Consider the following 19,958-nt stretch of genomic DNA (forward strand, 5'->3'; position numbering starts at 1 on the left):
TGAGGCGCTGTCATGCTGGAACAGGTATGGGTCATTTAGTTCCAGTTTCAATAACAGATACACTCTCACTGTCTATACAGCTTAATCCCGTATTCAGGGTCTTGGGGGGCCTGAAGCCTATCCCAGGAGACTTAAGACATGAGGTGAGGTAAGCCCTGGACAGGGTGCCAATCCATTTCAGGGCACACACACTACGGGCAATTAATGCCAATTAACCTAACCTGCATGTCTTTGGACTGTGGGAGGGAACCGGAGTAAACACACCAAGCACGGGAAGAACATGCAAACTCCATGCACACAGAGACAGGAATGGAAACTGGACCCCATAAAAATCATGCTTACATTTTATTTGTGACTAGCGTGAGTACCCGTCATTGACAAGCAAAGAGTTTGTAGAAAGAGTTAAGTTAAAAATAATCTGATCAGCTTTAATGTAATAAGTGATATTATTATTTCATACAACTTCATTAAGTTGATGGCCACATTAATGTCTGTCTGTCTTTCTGTACAGCAGAACTATCTGTCTAACTAAAGAAATTGTTTTTTTGTAAGGTTAAGTATTTAACGCCTGGCACATAACTGCTCATAGCTTTTCTTTTTTCTCAACATTTTGATTTCATTTATGAACCAGGTTTAACTTATATCAAAGAAAAAGAAAAAAGTTTCATTAAATTATGTCCCTCCAATTTAGCGTGATGCTTTGACAAAATCTATCTGGGCAGACAGACATACAGACAGATATTTTCTAAGACTAGTTTCTGGTCCTTCAATATATGAAACATTAAAAACGGGCGATTTCTGACCAATGTACAGACAAAAACTTTTTTTTATTATTATTAAGATAGGAATTTTAGCACGACTTTTATTATGAATAATAGCAACCCTCTTGGTTGAAGCCCAAACACTCATTTTTTCGCACTATCTAGGGTGCGTAGTAGCAGTTTATCCGCCCTATGTGGAACACTGCGTATTGAACCTCACTGCATTTGAGACGCGCCCGATTTTGTACGGTCGCCTGACACCCGCAGTGCTCTCTGGGAGTTAAACTGATTAGGAGTCGACTGAGGGTTCGGATACAACATGGCTGCCGCTGTGGACTGTCAGCAGTAAGAGGAGCTGTTTTTAAACTTGTTGGAATTCGGTGTAAGGCAGAGGACAGACTCTGAGCTCTCCGTCTCGGGTGCCGCCATGGCTCGGTGCGCTCAGTCCGTTCAGGAGTTCATCCAGGACTCGTTCGTGCCCATGGTGGCGGTGCTGTGCAGCGACGACGCCGAGAGACTGACCCGCAAAAACAGTCTGAGTTTCCCGGAGCTACTGCGGCCTTTCTGCAGGCTGACCTCGGAAGGTACGAACTGACACGAGACATCTTCTCGTCTTTATTCTTGTTAAAGGGTCAGATGCGTTTTATGGGGTTGTGTTTTTCTTTTCAACGCGTAAACACAAGCATACACCCGAGTCCGCTCCGCAGCAGTGTGACAGGAACCGGACGGCGGCTCCGTCCCAAACCGCGCTCTCATCTACTAGTTAGTATGTCACTATATAGCGCAGGATCACTGTCGCCCTTCCGCTGAGTAGTCCACCAGGGTGATGTGTACTACTCGGTTTGGGACACTACCCAGCACTGAGCGGCCCTCTTTCTTTCTGTTTCTTTTTTTTTCTTTTCAGTGTGACACCTGAGCGGTTACCCGAGCAGCTTGGAGATATCGGATATCCTTGGCTAACTACCTCTTCTTTAGTTCACGTTCTAAACTTTTCGGACTTTACTAGGCCGAAATGTTAGCTTGTATGCGCTCGCCTTGTTAGTATGGCTAAGCTAACTGCTAATCAGCTGGCTCCACCCTCTGTAGCTAATACATAGATTAGTTAAACAGCAAGTGGGCGTGTCCTAAACAGGAAGTTGTTTTGTTAGAATGTTTTTGTTAGATGTGTATGACATTAATCTTTATTTTTCTGGTATCTCGTGTCAGTTAATAAACATCATCGGTGATAGTAATTTATTACTACTGCTTATTAATTTTCTGCAAAAATATGTATTTGCTGTTACTAGTTATCTTTTTTATCTGTGTTACTTTTACATTTGATATTCTTTTTTTGAAAGAAAAGAATTGGCCTAACATTTCTATATGAGTCTGGATGGTGGCAGCGATAACAACGCATATCATCACGTGCAATGATTGCTATAGACAGGAATCATCAGACGCTCATTGATACAATATTATCACAATACCTAGCTGGCGATTCGATCCATATTGCGATTCTATAAGTATCACAGTGTTGTAAATATCCCTGTTTTTTATAATTTTGTTTAAATTCTGGTAAAATCTAATAATTTGCTTGTTGGAGGCACTGTGGGCTCGCACCACCAGGGTTGAGGGTTCTATTTGTTGACCCTCCAAAACTATGAAACAGCACATATAATTATGTAATTAAGTACCAACAACAACACTCACTTACTCACTTATCTTCTATACCGCTTTATCCTGTATTTAGGGTCGCAGCCGACAACAACAGTCAGTTTTTATTTTAAGAGACTCAAGTCAGCTCTTTTGGAAGAGTTTTTTAAGAACAGTATCATCAAGTGCATTTATAAAACCCGTCAAGCAACCTGATGAAAACAGTCCCAGGAAAGCAAGACCAAAACTTACTGTACCTCTGCTGCAGAGGAAAAGATCATTTGCAGTTACTAGCCTCAAAAATTGCCAAATTACAGCACATCAGATTAGAGTAGTTATGAAGGCTTTACAGAGCATAAGTATCAGACGCATCTCAACATCAACTGTTTAGAGGATATTATTGCATTTTTGGATACCTTCAGCACTGTAACCCTCAACAGAGTGTCGCAATAAAAATGTGCAATAGCTATGTTTATTTACAGCACAAAACCTATTTGCGCAGGAGATATAATGAGGACTTGTCCCTGACTGAGTTTAAAACATTCGTGCAATTGGTTGTCTATTACTAGTTTAGTATTACTAGCACTGAGTCTTATTTGTGAGTGAGGTACTGTAGGTTAACACCTGGGGAAACTCTCCCACTAACAAAGGAACAACTAGGTGGGCATCAGATCTCCCTTTCCTGCTTAAAGCCTGACTGCGGAGTTAAGTGGGGGAAAAGCTCATCCCTAAATTTGTACCGCAGTTCAAATCGTAAAATCAGTAACAGTACAAAAGACTACAGAGTAAACCACAGTTTATGCATAATTCTATAATGTATAACATTACAGATGAGGTATTTTTTATTTTATTTTATTTTTTAAGTTTTATGCAAAATTGTAAATAGTATAAACTAAGTCTGCACACCAAGGTAAAAATGGTTCACCTTTGACTAATCCATCAGGTGCCTAGTTTAGAAAAAATAAGGCAAAAGAAGAAATGGAGAAGGAAGAGGGGATAATATCTCTATCAATGTTTCCCTTAAAAAAGAAATTCAGGCACAGAGGAGAATGATCAAGGTTTTGTGTGCACATGGTAACATTTTTTGGTTACTTATTTTTATTTCTTATGCAACACATGAGAAATGTAACTGTTGGTAATAATGTGGCAGTGTAAATGTAAAGATGAATTATTGAACACAAATTGCGTCAAAGCTACCAATTACTTCACAATCAAAGAAGTTAGAACAAACCTTCTGTAAGAAAAATAGCTTAAAAAAAAAGATTTCATCACAAGGAAGTCAGATCTCATCACACAAAGCCTCAAATAATGTGATCCAGCAAATTCTAATGAAAGACTGAGACTGATAAATTCCCCATAACATATCTATTGCAACTACTGGTTTACAAAACTGACATTATTTTACTGCCGTTATAGGCCGGAGTACATTTTAATGTACTTGATGTAAAGTGTGTTATTTGATATCTGGGGTTTTATATATGATTTGCAGGTGTAATAAAGCTCCTATGTGTAGTATGGCGCTCACATTAATCAATTTGCATGTTAATGATGTTCTTCAGTTAAGAACTGTTTTCTTCAATTTATCACTTACCAAAAATGGTAGAGGCACACGACTGAAACTCCCAAACGCAAATGATTTTTCTTTCTTTTTTGCTCCTTTTTGTTTCCCTTTAAAATTTTCTTTTGGATGGGATTAGATTAAAAAAAATGGCCTGTTATGTTGGCATGGGGGGGTCTCATTGGTATGGTGTCCCACTTTTACAAAAGTGCCCCCCTCTCTCTTTTTTTTTTTTTTTTTTTTTTTGTTCAGCGGGGACTTAAAGGGAAGTTCACCATAACTCTTCTTGTTATGCCGTAAATGTCAGAGCCACCACTGAACACAACAGAATGTATTAGATTGAATTCAGTTTTCTAAAGCTCGTTTAAAAGGTAAAGCTGGGCAAAGTGTTTTAAAAGAATTTGAAAGAAGTACAAAGTCAAATAAAACAAACAACAAAATAAATAATTAAATACAGATTGAAAAAAACGGTCACCTAAAGGTATAACTTCGTTAAAATATATAATAAAAAATTTCAACAATTAAAGACAGCGATACTCTGAAGAGAATAGATGAGTCTTGAGGCAAGATTTAAAGAGTTAAAGACGGTCTTGTGTTAAGCATGCGAGCGATCCCAGTCAAGGAAAAAAACCCTGAGATTGCAATAGGAAGAAACCTTGAGAGGAAATCCCTTCTCATTTGGGTGATATTAAATAGCAGGGATTGATTTGCAGACATACCGAGTGTTACGAGGCTGGAAGAGAGGTATTTAAGTTACTATGGAGTCCACTTTTGTTAGTAGACTGTTTGTAGGAATTTAAGTTCTGAACTATTAGTGACAGCAGTCACAAGCCATCAGCTGCCTGCATCAGCTGAGAAGACCATCTTCATGGTCAAGTGAAACTGTCCCCAGTCACCACACGCATTTCAAGCAGAACACACCTTCATAATTGTAGACTAGGTGATTATAAAACGGTCTCAAGCCCGGATAAATGGGAGGGTTGCGTCAGGAAGGGCATCCGGCGTAAAAAAAAACCTGTGCCAAGTTGTAGTGTGGACTGGGTATTCCTCTGTGGCGACCCCTTGCCGGGAGCAGCCGAAAGACCAACAAGATGTCTGAATTTAGTACTGCCATTCTGAGGCAGAGAGGTTTCTATCATGGCACAATTCTGCTCCCATTTGCACCCACCATCACCACTGGTGCTATTTATCGCTCTGCATGGTATTTTGCTCAGAAGGACGGCAAGCAGTTATCCAGTTGTATTTGAGGTCCAGAAAAAAAAAGAAAGTCAGACACCGCACTTTAGTTGTTTTTGAAAGTATAACTCGGTGTTTACAGTTTTCTTTGTTTGAGACTAAAAAGAGATAATCTGTTCGAGCGTGACAGTTTCTCTGTGCATAAAGAGTGATGTCTGAGATACAAACAAGCTAGCTAGATGGGTAAAAAAGAAAAAATCGATCAGAGCCAGTGCACAAGCATTCTGCATAGCCAGGACAGCAATTAGAAACCAGTGGTGGACTAACAGCCAGACATCGACCAGGTCAGCCAAGTCAGGCCAAATAGGAATTCACATCACAAGAAATACAGCTCTGGGACCGAGTTTAATCTTTTAGCAAAATGATTGATAGAGCAAATTTGAGAAGATGTAAAGGATCTCTTTAGGATCCAAAAAAAAACATAGTAGTGGTAGTGTCATAGCTTGGGCTTGCATGGCTGCTCTTGGAATAAACTGATAAACCTTTATTAATAATTTAACTCATGGTAACAGCAGAATCCATTCTAAATTCTACAGAAATATTGTGTGCCATTTTACAGAGAAATGCATCTAATCTAATTATCTAACACCTTAATACCACAAACACTTCATCAGAGGAAAAGAGTGGCCTGGCCAAGTCTAACAGCAGACCTTAACATTATTGGACTTTTTTTTTTCACTTCCTAAAAAGGAAAATCTCTAATACAAGCCAGGAAAAGTGTCACAAAAGAGGAACAGTTTGGTGTTTACATACTCTATATGTTTAGTTTTTTGTTTGTACATGCACACTGGCGACACATTTGGTTGACTAAAAATGACCAAAATGTAAATTTTTCCTTTAAAGTTAATTAAGGGAGTTTTCATTTGAGAGCTTCGGGGATGATTTCCAGGAAAAATTTACCCCAAGGTCTGGTTCATTTTGATAAGAGAGAACACAATCGTTTTATGTGTGACGTCATCAGTGCTGTTGGTTTTTTTCGAAATCCCAGCGTCCACGTAGCACGCGCCAATCTCATCCTCTGACCTACATAGCAATAGGAGATAAAGTAGGAAGCCACATGAGAGCGTTGGTCTTTATTATTTTCAAATTCAAATTCAAATTTTATTTGTCACATACACAGTCATACACAGTACGAAATGTAGTGAAATGCTTACACGACCGCCAGTGACCTTAAAAAGAGAATTAAAACTTATAAGTAATAAATATCAATATAAGAAATATGATAATATATATATTATATATATATAATAATAATATAATAAGAATATAATAAGAAATATGAAAATATCGGTAACAGTAGGCGTAGCGCAACGGTTAATTTTCTTGTTCTCTTATGTTTAATGTCAGCTCACAAACCAATGAAGTGCATACTGACACCTGCTGTATCGGAGAGTGTAAATATTAGAGATTGGGGGAGGGGATAATAGATTAAATTATAAATCGCGATTCTTTTGTATGGGAATTCGCATATCGCCGTACTGACTCCAAAATTTATTATTTAAAAAACCTATTACGTTTCTTATAGAAATAAACCAGTCGATCAGTGACTGGAATTGGATAGTTTTTAGTTTAATTTGGCCATGATCGTAATTGGCTGATTAGCCTTAGAAATAAACAATGCTGCACAGAAGCTTCTAAGTGACGCAACTGAAATGCATAATTATGTAGCCTCATATCTGAGCTCATAACTTATTGCCTTTGTGTATATATATCTTTCAGTATGAAAGCCTGAACCCTTCAGACATGGTCACTGTTTTTGTAAAAAACATTTAAATATATATATTTAACGAACCTTATTACACATACATCCAAATCCCGTGTGTTAAGCACACCTTCCAAATAATGAACGCGCACACAAAAAGAGATACATTTTCATTATTTAATTCAACAAAGGCGGTTTATTTCACAAAAACTGAAAATTTCACATGTGCAAAAGTATGTGAACCCTTGTATTAGTAGCTTGGGCTCTTTTTTTTTTGCAGCCATTACTTTAACTAACCAGTCTCTCACATATACTTATTGGCATTTTGCCCACTCCTCCTTGCAGAACTCAGCCAATTGAGAGTGGTTGGAGGGACATCTGGCAACTTCTTCAGGTCTCGCCACAATCCAATCCAGAGTGTGAATCCTCTTTCGCTAAAGCCATCCCTTTATAGTTTAGCTGGAATGCTTTGGGTCATTGTCCTGTTGCATAATCCATTTTTGTTCCAGCAACTCCGTGACTGATGGCAGGAGATTCAAGTCAAGAATTTGTTATGGCGAAGAATTCATAGTTCCTTGGAGTCGTCCAGAAGCAGAAAAGCAGCCCCAGACCTTCACATTTTCACCACCATACTTTTTACGCTTGGGAGGAGGTTCTTTTTTTTTTCATATGCCGTGTTGGGTTTTCTCCAAACATGTCGGTTTTGATTGTGACCAAATAATTCTATTTTGGACTCGTCTGTCCAGAAAATGGACTTCCAGAAGGGCTCTGGTTCGTCCAAGTGCTTTCTGGGAACGTTGAAACAGGCAGCTTTGTTTTTTTTTCTGAGAGCAGAGGCTCTCTTCTAGCAACCCTCCCATGAATGTCATGGCTATTAAATTTTTGTCTGATTGTAGACCTATGCACATTTGTTCCAGATGCTTCCAGAGGTCTGCAACTCTCTAGAGGTGATGTGTTGGTTGTCCTTTACCTGATTTATTATTTTTCTGGTGCTTCTGGGTGATATTTTTGATGGGCATCTACTTCTAGGCAAAGTTGCTGTCACGTTGAAGGCCCTCCATTTGTAAATTATATGTCGTACAGTGGATGGATGAAGCTGGAATCTTTCAGACATGGTCTTATAGCCCTTCCCAGACTGATGGACTCACTACCCTCTACTTCATGTCCTCGGATATCTCCTTTGGTCTTGGCATTGTTGATTTTTTTTTATGGGACCACAGTGGTTTGGTTGGTTTCTTCTTTTGTAATTAGTGCAGGCAGAACCCTTTCCCAAGGATGTCTCATTTTAACGGTCTGCTGAAATGAATAATTAAGCACCCAAAGGTGTTTAACCTGAGTCTGTTACCTGCTTGACTTAACCAGTGCAGCTGGAGGTTCATTTACTTTTGCACATACACCAAGTCCATGTTTCATGCAGTTTTTGGGCTACTTAGACAAGTCCCACTAAACAAGTACATGCAATTGATAAACACATATCTAACATTTCATACATAAAAACTGGTGGTGATGAAATAAGAAAATCATGTGTTTAGCTGTGTGTTTGTGTGTGTGTATGAATGTATATGTATGTATGTATGTATGTATGTATGTTTATATAATAATGTTAATTATTATACCATTATTATTCCTCAATAGCAAACAATCGTTCTGGGCATGGTACAAATCAATCATTTGTTCAGTGGCTTGCTAACACGGGTGCTATGTTCTAAGTTGTTTAACACATCAAGCTGCAAAAAGCTGGAAGTGGAAGTTGAAGATCTTATCTTATGTTCATCATGGTCTTGCTGTTCCAATACTTTTGGAGGGGACAGTATGTCTGTTTTGTCTGTGGGGCAAAAAAGTTCTCCCACTTAAAAAGATGAGAAGGGCCTGTAATATTCATCATAGGTATACCTCAATTATAAGAGACAAAATAAAAAAAAATCACATTGTAGGATTTTTTATAAATTAATTGGTAAATTTCTTGGTAAAATAAGTATTTGTTCACCTACAAACAAGCAAGATTTCTGGCTCTTACAGACCTGTAACTTCTTCTTTAAGAGACTCCTCTGTCCTCCACTCATTACCTCTATTAATGGCATCTGTTTGAACTCGTTATCAGTATAAAAGACACCTGCCCACAACCTCAACCAGTCACACTCCAAACTCCACTATGGCCAAGACCAAAGAGCTGTCAAAGGACACCAGAAACAAAATTGTAGACCTGCACCAGGCTGGGAAGACTGAATCTACCACAGGTAAGCAGCTTGGTGTAAAGAAATCAACTGTGGGAGCAATTATTAGAAAATGGAAGACGTACAAGACCACTGTTAATCTCTGATCACAAGAACTGTGAGCAAAAATCCCAGAACCACACAGGAGACCTAGTGAATGACCTGCAGAGAGCTGGGACCAAAGTAACAAAGGCTACCATCAGTAACACACTGCGCCACCAGGGACTCAAATACTGCAGTGCCAGACGTGTCCCCCTGCTTAAGCCAGTACTTGTCCAAGCCCGTCTGACGTTTGCTAGAGAGCATTTGGATGATCTAGAAGAGAATTGGGAGAATGTCATATGGTCAGATCAAAAAACTCAACTTATCGTGTTTGGAGGAGAAAGAATGCTGAGCTGCATCGCAAGAACATCATACCTACTGTGAAGCATGGGGGTGGAAACATCTTGCTTTGGGGCTGCTTTCTGCAATGGGACCAGGACAACTGATCTGTGTAAAGGAAAGAATGAATGGAGCCATGTATCGTGAGATTGAGTGAAAACCTCCTTCCATCAGCAAGGGCATTGAAGATGAAACGTGGCTGGGTCTTTCAGCCTGACAATGATCCCAAACTCACCGCCCAGGCAATGAAGGAGTGGCTTCGTAAAAAGCATTTCAAGGTCTTGGAGTGGCCTAGCCAGTCTCCAGACCTCAACCTTATGGAAAATCTTTGGAGGAAGTTGAAAGTCCGTGTTGCCCAGGGACAGCCCCAAAACATCACTGCTCCACCAGAAATGGGCCAAAATACCAGCAACAGTGTCTGAAACACTTTGTGAAGACTTATAGAAAATGTTTGTATATAACAAACTATTGAGATGAAAATTTTGTTATTGACCAAATACTTATTTTCCACCATAATTTCAAATACATTCTTTAAAAATTCTGCAATGTGATTTTCTGTTTTTTTTTCCCCTAATTTTGTCACTCATACAGTAGTTAAGGTATACCTATGATGAAAATTACAGGCCTCTGTCATCTTTTTAAGTGCAAGAATTTGCACACTTGGTGGCTGACTAAATACTTTTTTGGCTCCATTTGAAGTCTTACTTCTTTGTGGTATTGCTATCCTGCAGGTCACCTGCGTGACCCCAATAACCAGATCGTGGTGGTAAAGGGGCTGAGGATCAGTGTGACAGGAGTGAACGCTCGGCCAGCGCACCCCGCCGAGCTGCAACGACTCCTGAGCCAGGCCGTGTCAGCCTGCCAGCCTCCAGATGGACCTGCTGCTAATGTTATCACCGCTGGAGACTACGACCTCAACATCAGCGGTAAGTCACTCAGGGAGAAAGACGGAGATATAAGATATGGGATGTGTGTGAGGGAAAGAGATGAGCAGAGTGAAGGACTGGGAAATGGGTAAAAGGTGAGACAGAAGACCAGAGAAGAGAGATGTTGAAGAGAGAACCTGGGAACGGGGCAGTGTGGCAAGAAAAGCACATGAGGCGAGCTTGTTAAGAGACATTAGAGAAAACAGAAATTAATATTTGAGGAAATAAGAAAACAGGGAAAAAGAGCAGGAAACTGATTTCTAGGGAAGATGTAGAGAGACAGAAAGAGGAGAGAAAAGAAATTAAAAGAGAGACGGGGAGAAAATCTGTATAGAGAGAGAGAGATGGGAAAAGTGATAGTGAGGGGCAATACATACGAAATATATGAGGAGATGGAAAGCAAAAGATCAAAACAAAGCAGTGGGTAATGGAAAATATGGGGCGAGCTAGATGGACAGGGATAAATGTTAAAGAAAATAATGACATGAAAGTAGACGGTGCAAAGGGGATAAGGAAAGGCAGGGAAAATGGGTATTGATAAAGAGAAAAGAGCAATAGATTGAGAAGAAAGATGGAGAGTAGGGGAGACGGTTGAACACATGGAGAGACGAAATTGGAGTGAGGGAAAGTGATGGCTTTAGAGAGATGGATGGAGAGTGAAAGACAAAAAAATTATGAGTGCGTTTAAAATGGAGAGATGAAAAAGTGGTATGTGTAAGGAAAAAGAAAAGAAATTGAGAAATGGGAACAGAGGTAAAGAGAGAAGGAAAAATGGTGGAGTGAAGCAGAGAAAAGAAGGACAGAGTGAGCTGGTTAAAGAAAGTAGGAGAAACTGGATGAAAGGAGGAAAGGAGGCCAGGAATGAAGCAGAGCCTTTTAGAGGAGAGAAGAGTATGCTATCATCTTTAATCATGACATGTACCTGAACTGAAACTCAGTACTTTTTGTCTAACATCTAAGATTTCTTTTTTTTTTTTTTTTTTTACATTTTTTAAAAATTATTATTCTTATGTGAGCTTGTCGGACAAAGTTTATCAACAAGAGTGTGAGTTTACTGGTTTCACCACCCTGGGTCTGTGTGTTTAAACCAGTTTAGTAAGATTTTTTTTTTGTGTTTTACCCAGAGAGGGCAGCAGATCTCTTAAAGGCAGAGTCTGTTCCTGATATGACTGTTATTGCTTTTCTCACTCCAGCTTTTTATTTTACACAAGCATGCCATTAGAGAAAAATGTAATTAAGAAGACACACAGTTACTGTACTAACATGTGTATGTGTGTAGAGACAAAACTGTCACAATTAAGGCTTCCTGTGTGATAACGGACCCCAAAGTGGCGCGTTCCCAAAACACATTTCACCCTCTACATTCTCCAGTGCCCCAGCGCACCTCCAGCTCCTGAATAACAGATCAGAGGATTGTCTCAAAGTATTTAAATATTTTTAGATTTGCTCAGGGATTTAGATTTTGGTTAATCCAAAGACTATTGATAACCCCGTTGGCTGGGTATAAATTATTGTGTTTCAATGGATGTTGGTGAGCACATGTATATTGTAATCAACTGTAAGTGTACAAATTCTGACATTTCCTTGACTTTAACTATGAGGATGTGCATAAAAGCCTTGATCAGACTTCCAGTTCAAATCCAATATATTCAGATTAGAATCAGTCTGGTATCTGAAAAACGTACATTAGGGACAGGAATCACCAGGGATCACTCAATACGATATCATGATGCCTAGGTGTTAATTCTATTTGTATTGCAATTCTGTAAGTATTACAATTTTATAAAAATCCTGATTAAATATTCAAATGCAAACATATATACTTTAGATTTTATACACAAACGAATTGCAATATTTCATAAATATTTTTTTTTTTCCCTTGCGTCTAATACTGTCCTTTTTTTTAAAGATCAGGTTTGTGAAACATATTCGAATTTGCCTGGTTCTGAACATCATATTGTTAAAAGTTTGTGCACATCTGGCTGTAATACTTCCTTCTTTTGATGTACATCCTATCCCAGATTTAGTCTTATTTGCAGTTATAATAAGCCACACTTTTCTGAGAAGGCTTTCTAGATTTTGGAGCGTGCCTCTGGGGATTTTGTTCATTCATCTACAAGAGATTTAGTGCATTTTTACTCGGAAACCAAAACAGACTGAAAGCCCAGACACAGAATCTGCCTGTTCCAGGTGCCCACACTAGTCATTCAAGCCTTCCTTAAAGTGTGATAAAGTCAGTAGTTAAGAAGCACTAAATGACCTGGATTTCTGAAAACCTTTTCTTCAAATTTTCTAAATGTTTTTACACTTTCTGTTTTAAAGAGGTGTGTGTATTCCAGAGTGCTTTAACCCAACCGTCTGCCCCTTTCTCCCACTCCTAGACCGCTCGGTCAAAGCTAGCGTTCCCTGGTACTCTGACTGGAGAGAAACGTTCACCCACCTCAGCTCCACCAAATACTACACAGGTACTTGCTACACAGGTACACCAGTCTGCGCTGGGGAGAAAAGAGGCAGTCACATGTATTAGTTGTAATCATCCACTTCCTCATCTCTACCCCCTTTCTTTCTGTAGCAGATCTGTAGCTAATTCTGCTCTTTTCCCTAGTCCTGTCTCTTCTCACCTATCATGAGGTGTTGGTGACAAACTTAGTATGTAACGTATATATTTATGTATTGTGTATAGAAAGAGTGAGGCAAATGACTCATTATGTGACTGAAACACTCATATAGTTATTGGTTAAAAACAGTATCACCTTCAATAGTCTCAAATGATAACCTGCGGTCAAAGTTTGGTCCTTCGAAAGACGCATTTTTTCCCCTTTAAACCCATGAGTCATTTCACTTGCTCTTGAAGCCGTTTTCATTCTCTGGCTTTTTTTCTTCCTATAGATGTCTAGGTGCTTTAGACCCTGCTGCTGTCCTTCAAAATGTTTGTTCATCACAGGCAGAACACATCTGACAACTCTCTTTGTGTTGATAGGAATTAGTAATTTCGGACATTTTTTACAAATTAGGGAAAGCCAAAAAAGTCAAATGCTGTTTATTTAATAGACTGGAGATATATATAAACATTTCCCCACCAGTGAATCAGATGTGTTCAGAATGTGATCGAATGTCTTCTTGTGTAATTTGCTTACTCTTTGGTTATCCTTTTTATTTAGTTTTTTTTTTTTTGGTAAAGTGATTATTGTTGTGTTGCAATCACGTGTTTAATCTATATCTTGATTCTTGCACACTTGTTTGTTTTTTTTCTTATTAATTATCTCGCTCATTGCGTCTGATTTGTTTGGAAAGGTTTCATCTAATGCCACTGAACTTTCGGTGCGCCAGTGGCATGACAGTGCCAGCTGATGCCAGCAGACCTCTTAACAGAGCTCATTTAATCAGTCCAACTTATTTATTTATTTATTTATTTTATGTTGGTTTCTTTAAATAAAAATTACGTTTTGTTATTGACTGACTGAATTAAATCTGAAGAGATGCAGGCCTTTTTATCGACACAGCTTGTGTCTTCTGGTTTCTTCCCCCTTCCCTGAATTCTAAAATGATTTTGTTCCTCGTTCCTCTTTCTATAATTATTCTTTTTCCGCTTCACTTCTGCCCTTCTATATAGAGAACATTGAATGTGTGTATCTGGTATATGTGTGTTCTAGCAACAACACCATGGTTTGAAGCGTACAGGGAGAGTTTTCTACAGTCCATGCCTGCTTCGGATCACGAGTTCCTCAATCACTATGTGGCCTGTATCCTTTATTAGTGTCTCTCTCTCCCTGTCCTCATTTATTCTTTCTTGTTTCACTCCTCTTTTTCTCAATCTACTCATTTCTGCATCAATCTATGCATCATCACTGATTCTTTAAAATACCTGATTTTTAAACTTATCATACTTTGTTCAATGTCTCGATTCTGGCTTCTAGTATTCTGTACACTTTTGGCTTTTCAACAATTTTTAGACCAATAAACCCCATCGTCATACATGGAAAAATATCAGTCAGTATTATTATTATTATTATTATTATTGTGCTTGTGACATTTTAAGGCACAAACTGAATTCTTTCACAGAATTTTATCCTCATGTTTACTTTTATGGCATTTGGCTAACACTCTTGTCCAGAGCGACTTACATTTATCATTATCCATCCGAGCAGTTGAGGGTTAAGGGCTTTGCATATGGGCTCAACAGTGGCAAGTTGGTGGTGCTGGGCTAAGATCTTCTGACCAATAGTGCAGTGCAACGTATTTAAACCAAATGACTCTGGATTTGGCAGTTAGGAATTACACTTTGTCACACTTTTTATTTTTATTTTCTTGCCCCTGCTGATTTTTCCTTCCCAATTTAGCTGTAACCAATTCCTGCACATCAGCATATCTCTTCACAATTCTGAAGCACACTCCTATCAAGGCAACCACAGAGGGTGGACAATATCACATGCCTCCTCTGAGACATGTGACAGCAGCCAACCACATCTTTTCAAATTGCTCACGCACTGTACGGAGAGCCTAACGTTCTCAGAGAACGGCATTATCCGCCACTTGCGTGACCTTACAGACGCACATGATTGGCTAGCGGCATCCCAGACTGTTCCCCCTTTCAAAATGTGTTTTTTTAACCAACCAAGATTGCCGTGGGCAATGAAGTGTCGATGTGAGGATGCATGCCATTTCAGAGGACAGACACATCCAAATTAGGCAGAAGTCACTTTTAATTATAAATCTGAACCATCATCACATGAAAGTTTGATTTGACCAAAAAAAAAAAAACAAGGAATTTACAACGTGGCTTGTAATGTGAAAATTAAAATTTTTTCTTCTTGGTATGCTGACTCGCTTTTTCTCACTCTGTCCATCATTTAGGTTTTTTCCCTACTCTTTCTTCGTTCTGCCTCTCGGTGCTGTTTGTATTCCTTGACTCCAGTGTGTATAGGTATGTTGGTGGTGTCATCTAATGAACCCACTCCCACTGAGCAGTTTCAGAAGCTGTCTCAGGAGCAGCACAGGATCCAGCACAGCGGAGAGTACACCTACCCCAAATGGTTCATCCCCAACACCCTTAAATACTACGTCCTGCTTCATGACATCAGTGATGGAGACGAAAAAAGGTTTGACTCACAAACACCAGTCTAGCTAAATGTTTATTTATTTTTTGGGGCATGAGGCATTCTCCTTACAGATCTTTTAAAAGGACACTTTACACTAAGGAAAGGTTACTCCTTTTTTGTTTTATTTATTTATTTATATTTTTTTTTTATTTGTTTAATGCCTGTCCTTTTTTGTTGTGGCTTCCTTTCTTTAAATAGTATTTAGAAGATTTAAATGGAGAAACTTTGTTTTAATTTCTTTTAAATCACAACACAGTAAAATTGTTTCTTCTGATTAGTCAGAATCTATGGATAAATCTGATGTAGCAGCAATGCTCAGACTATATTTTTAGTTGTAACACAAACCATACATTTAAATTAATGCAGTCAATCTGTTACGTTAATGTTTCTACATCAATCCCAAGAGTTTTGTAATCAGTGCTTTGTAAGAATTGACTATAGCATTGCTATCATGTAAGCAGTAATAGAAAGTAACTTACCTGAAAGAAAATCAGGAAATGCAACTTAAAACCATTAAAAAGTGGCACGTCACTAATACATTAAAATAGAATAATTAGGAAATTGCTGTGGTATAAGCAAAATATTACACTTTAGACCATGCTGCTAAAAATATTAAACTTTAGGTCATATCGTATCGGCGCGTGGGTTATTTTTGTATAGCCGCACAGCCTATCCCATCGATTGATATCCCTCAGTTAACAATCATGTACTGTATATGACGGCATATGACATTTTGCTTTCCTTTGCTGTTACTCTGTTGCTGTTACCTCCTTCTCTCCATCCCCTCATTCTCTCTCTCTCTCTCTCTCCCTCTCTCTCTCTCTCTCTCTCTCTCTCTCTCTCTCTCTCTCTCCAGGGCTGACTCTATATATGAGGACATGAAGCAGAGGTACGGTACTCAGTGCTGTTACTTATTAAAGATCAACTCTGGAACAGGTGCTGCTGGGCCAGATGAGCAAATGCCAGACCCCTGGAGTCAATACCTACAGAAGAACCACATTTACAGCTCTGTGAGTCTAACAGCCACTTGTTAGTGTTGTTGGCACTAAATCCTTAGGGTTGAATTAGTGTTCCTGCGCTTTTTTAGTCTGCCTATCTAAAAACATACAAAACAAAACGTTGCATTCCCCAAGACCACCTTTAGCTTTGGTTATGGTGCCCAGAGTGGTTTTAAATTCATGTGTGAAAATCAAAATTACTCATGCTCCCAGAACTTTGACAATTTCATTCTTGAATATACCAGTTTTTTCTGACCACATTTCTTGCGCAAAGTTAAAGGTTCAATACTATACTTAAAGGTTTTATTAATAGAGGTGACCAGATGACCTTGCAGTGATGGATAATCTGCAGAGCCTTGTTGTTTTATCAATTTATGATGGATTTGTGCTTCTCCAACCAGCTGCTCATGGACAAAAAATATAAGGGGCTCATTTGCCTAATAAGGACTTTTCTGCTGAGTGGTGGATGTCTCCACCAAGACCTATAGACAGGCTGAATGGCCAGTCTCTATAATCTCATGCCACTTTTTTGTGCACTCACTCTTTCTAAGGAACGATTCATTGAGACATGCATCTGTCCCAAAGTCTGTCCTCCTGCTTCCTTGGTATTATTGTAAACATACTCCAGGGGTCCGTTCTTCGTCTGTCGCTTGACACACCCGAGATGAACTGACACATCTAAGATGAGATCATCGTGCTAATTACGATGTGGCTAAATTGGTTCTTCAAGCTCACCTGTTATTGATGATTAGTATAGCTGGATTGAGTTGTCAAGGATTATTGTGCAGGGGGCATATACTTTTCTTTTCCCACGTGAGTCAGTCCATGTCAGTCGTGCTCTTTAACCAATTAGATGTGACCTCGCCATTTCGACCAATCATAACCCGCCAGGAGCGCAGGCTAAATCCTGTTTACATGAAATAAACCTGCTTCCGAGCAGGTTCAAGCTTATGGATATGTTGCTATGACAACAAATGCAAGAAGCACATCGAAGAACGAAACAATCCAAGATCAGGACAAATCCACATCAATCAAATCCAGCTAACTAAGTTAGCGACGTACGAAGAACAGACCCCAGTTCTACAAGGCTAATTTCATCATCACTGAACACAATTCACATAACACCTAAGGTGGTTTAAGCTCCTCCTAATATTATTATGTTTTATCGATTTTCACCCCCCTTTCTTAACTTGATAGATAGCTAGTGAGAACATTCTAATATTTATTGCAAATATTGCATCATACTTTACTTTGTTGGAAGCATGGTTATGTACAGTAAGTTATACAGGAATATTAGAGAAACTAGTGTTTCCAGTAACGGTTCGACAGTCTTAATAAATGTTTATTAAATTGTTGACATTCCTCAGAAGTGTTTTGTGTAATCTGTTTTCTGTTGGCTTAATCCTGGTATCCTGTGTGTATGTGATACAGGAGCAGTATGAGGAACCTGTGGTGAATAATGTCGGGGAGAATAACATTAACTCAGAAGTGGATGGACTTGACAGCACAGGTGATTATGCATGGAACACCAGGGATTTAACACCAGAGATTTCACACCAGTTATGTTTCTTCAATGTTCTCTTGATGTTCTCATTACCTTTTTCATAGATGCAGTCACGAATTCCCATCCCCTGAAACTGGACCAGACAGCTGACCCAGGTTATCCATGCAACTCTCGCGAAGCTGTGAACAGTGTAGACATGGAACTATCGAGGTCACAGAAACAGACCCCTACAACATCCCAGGCTCACGGTGCCTGCCTGACCCTCAATGATCATGACCGCATTCGGCAGTTTATCCAGGAGTTCACCTTCAGAGGATTACTGCCACACATTGAGAAAAACATCCGGCAGCTCAATGACCAGGTATTCTGCATTTTACACTCCTCCTACACTTACCATTAAAATTAATCTAACTAAAATGATGAAAAAAATATATTACTACTGATTACTACTTGTCATTGTATTCCTTAGTCAAGCAAACAAATATCCTTTTGACAATTCTTATCTTCATCACATTCATTTAACCCCCCACCCCCTCTCTCTCCCCAGTTGGTGTCAAGAAAAGGGTTGAGTAGATCTCTATTCTCAGCTACGAAGAAGTGGTTTGGAAGCAGCAAGGTTCCGGAAAAGAGCATTGCTGAACTGAAAAATACCACAGGACTGCTGTTAGTGTGCAGATATTACACGTTCTCTTGTTTTTACATGAAGCACTCATCTGACCGCTTGACCTTTTATGTCCTCAGATACCCCCCAGAAGCCCCTGAGCTGCAAATTAGAAAGATGGCTGACCTGTGCTTTCTGGTTCAGCACTATGAGCTGGCTTACAACTGCTATCACACCGCCAAGAAGGACTTCCTTTCTGACCAGGCTATGCTTTATGCTGCTGGATCACTGGTTAGACACGCACACGCGCACACACACACGATAATGTAGCTAGCTCTGATGTTGTAATAAACTAGCTCTGATGTTGTAATAAACCTTTTGCGTTTGTATGTGTGTGGTGTTTTTGTAGGAGATGGCTGCTGTATCTGCATTTCTGCAGAATGGAGCCCCTAGGCCATACCCTGCCCACTACATGGAGACAGCCATCCAGACATATCGAGATGCCTGCAAGTATGACATGCATACCGTACCTCTTCTTTTATTTCTTTTTTTATTGTGCGTGTGTGCTGTCTGAAACTGTCTGCCTCAGCAGTCTGTTTAGAAGCAGGCTATTGTCTTATGTTCTTCATCCTTATCTTCAATTCAGTTTTATTTATAGCACTTTTATCATAATTATTACTAAAAAATAACTATTTAGCACTTTTAACATAATTAATTAACAATTAATCTCATGTCCAGGTAATAAGTATATGTTAGATTAAGTATTTAATCCTGTAGTGAACTATGTTTTTAACAGAAAGGACATGATGTCATCATCACTTTGGATATTTATGACCTTGCCTTTTTAAATCCAGCACAAAAAAGTAATCTTTGCTTTTGCAGCTGGCAGTGGTGTTTGAGAATGTTGAGGAAGAAAAAAAATTTTATAATAGAAGTTGCTTTTATAAATTGGACATGGTTAGATTAGGTGCACAGGTGGCGTCTTCTTTATCTATCTGTACTGTATATATTTTTTTATATTATTTTTTAATTCAGTTTGTTTATTTGCTTGGCTGGTCCGTGATGGCCAATTTTTGCGATTTTTAGCTTTTATGTAATATCGGGGGGGTGTCAAAGGCGATCATCAGCTTTTATGTTATGTCATACTGTCATAATCACCATGCACCATGACGGAAGTTCCTCATCGAATGTAAATTAGATTGTTACATTAGAGCCAGCTTGAGGAGCACCAGCAAGTTAAACACACACTCCATACTCCAGAGCCAGTATGGAGTGATGTTTGAAAATGTTTGTTATTCAATTCAATTCAATTTTCATTGCCGCAAAGCAGCTTTACACAGTCAAAAG

The 19,958-nt window shown here is 39.0% G+C and overlaps 1 protein-coding gene across 3 annotated transcripts in view; it reads left to right on the forward strand.

Annotated features, from left to right (window-relative positions):
* Positions 1-1,058: 1,058 nt before the first annotated feature.
* Positions 1,059-19,958, forward strand: part of trappc8 (trafficking protein particle complex subunit 8) — a 37,641-nt gene continuing 18,741 nt past the window's right edge. For 2 of the 3 annotated variants that reach the window (XM_053488812.1, XM_053488813.1), the window contains exons 1-11: positions 1,059-1,345; positions 10,215-10,409; positions 12,791-12,874; positions 14,063-14,152; positions 15,334-15,508; positions 16,365-16,518; positions 17,938-18,016; positions 18,115-18,371; positions 18,558-18,673; positions 18,752-18,902; positions 19,021-19,121. In XM_053488812.1, coding sequence (XP_053344787.1) covers positions 1,189-1,345; positions 10,215-10,409; positions 12,791-12,874; positions 14,063-14,152; positions 15,334-15,508; positions 16,365-16,518; positions 17,938-18,016; positions 18,115-18,371; positions 18,558-18,673; positions 18,752-18,902; positions 19,021-19,121 — 1,559 coding nt within the window. In that variant the 5' untranslated portion in view covers positions 1,059-1,188. The remainder of the gene's footprint in view (positions 1,346-10,214; positions 10,410-12,790; positions 12,875-14,062; positions 14,153-15,333; positions 15,509-16,364; positions 16,519-17,937; positions 18,017-18,114; positions 18,372-18,557; positions 18,674-18,751; positions 18,903-19,020; positions 19,122-19,958) is intronic. The other variant, XM_053488814.1, reaches the window with a different exon arrangement.

Source organism: Clarias gariepinus, chromosome 27 (genome assembly GCF_024256425.1).
Source record: "Clarias gariepinus isolate MV-2021 ecotype Netherlands chromosome 27, CGAR_prim_01v2, whole genome shotgun sequence".
NCBI classification, from domain to species: domain Eukaryota; kingdom Metazoa; phylum Chordata; class Actinopteri; order Siluriformes; family Clariidae; genus Clarias; species Clarias gariepinus.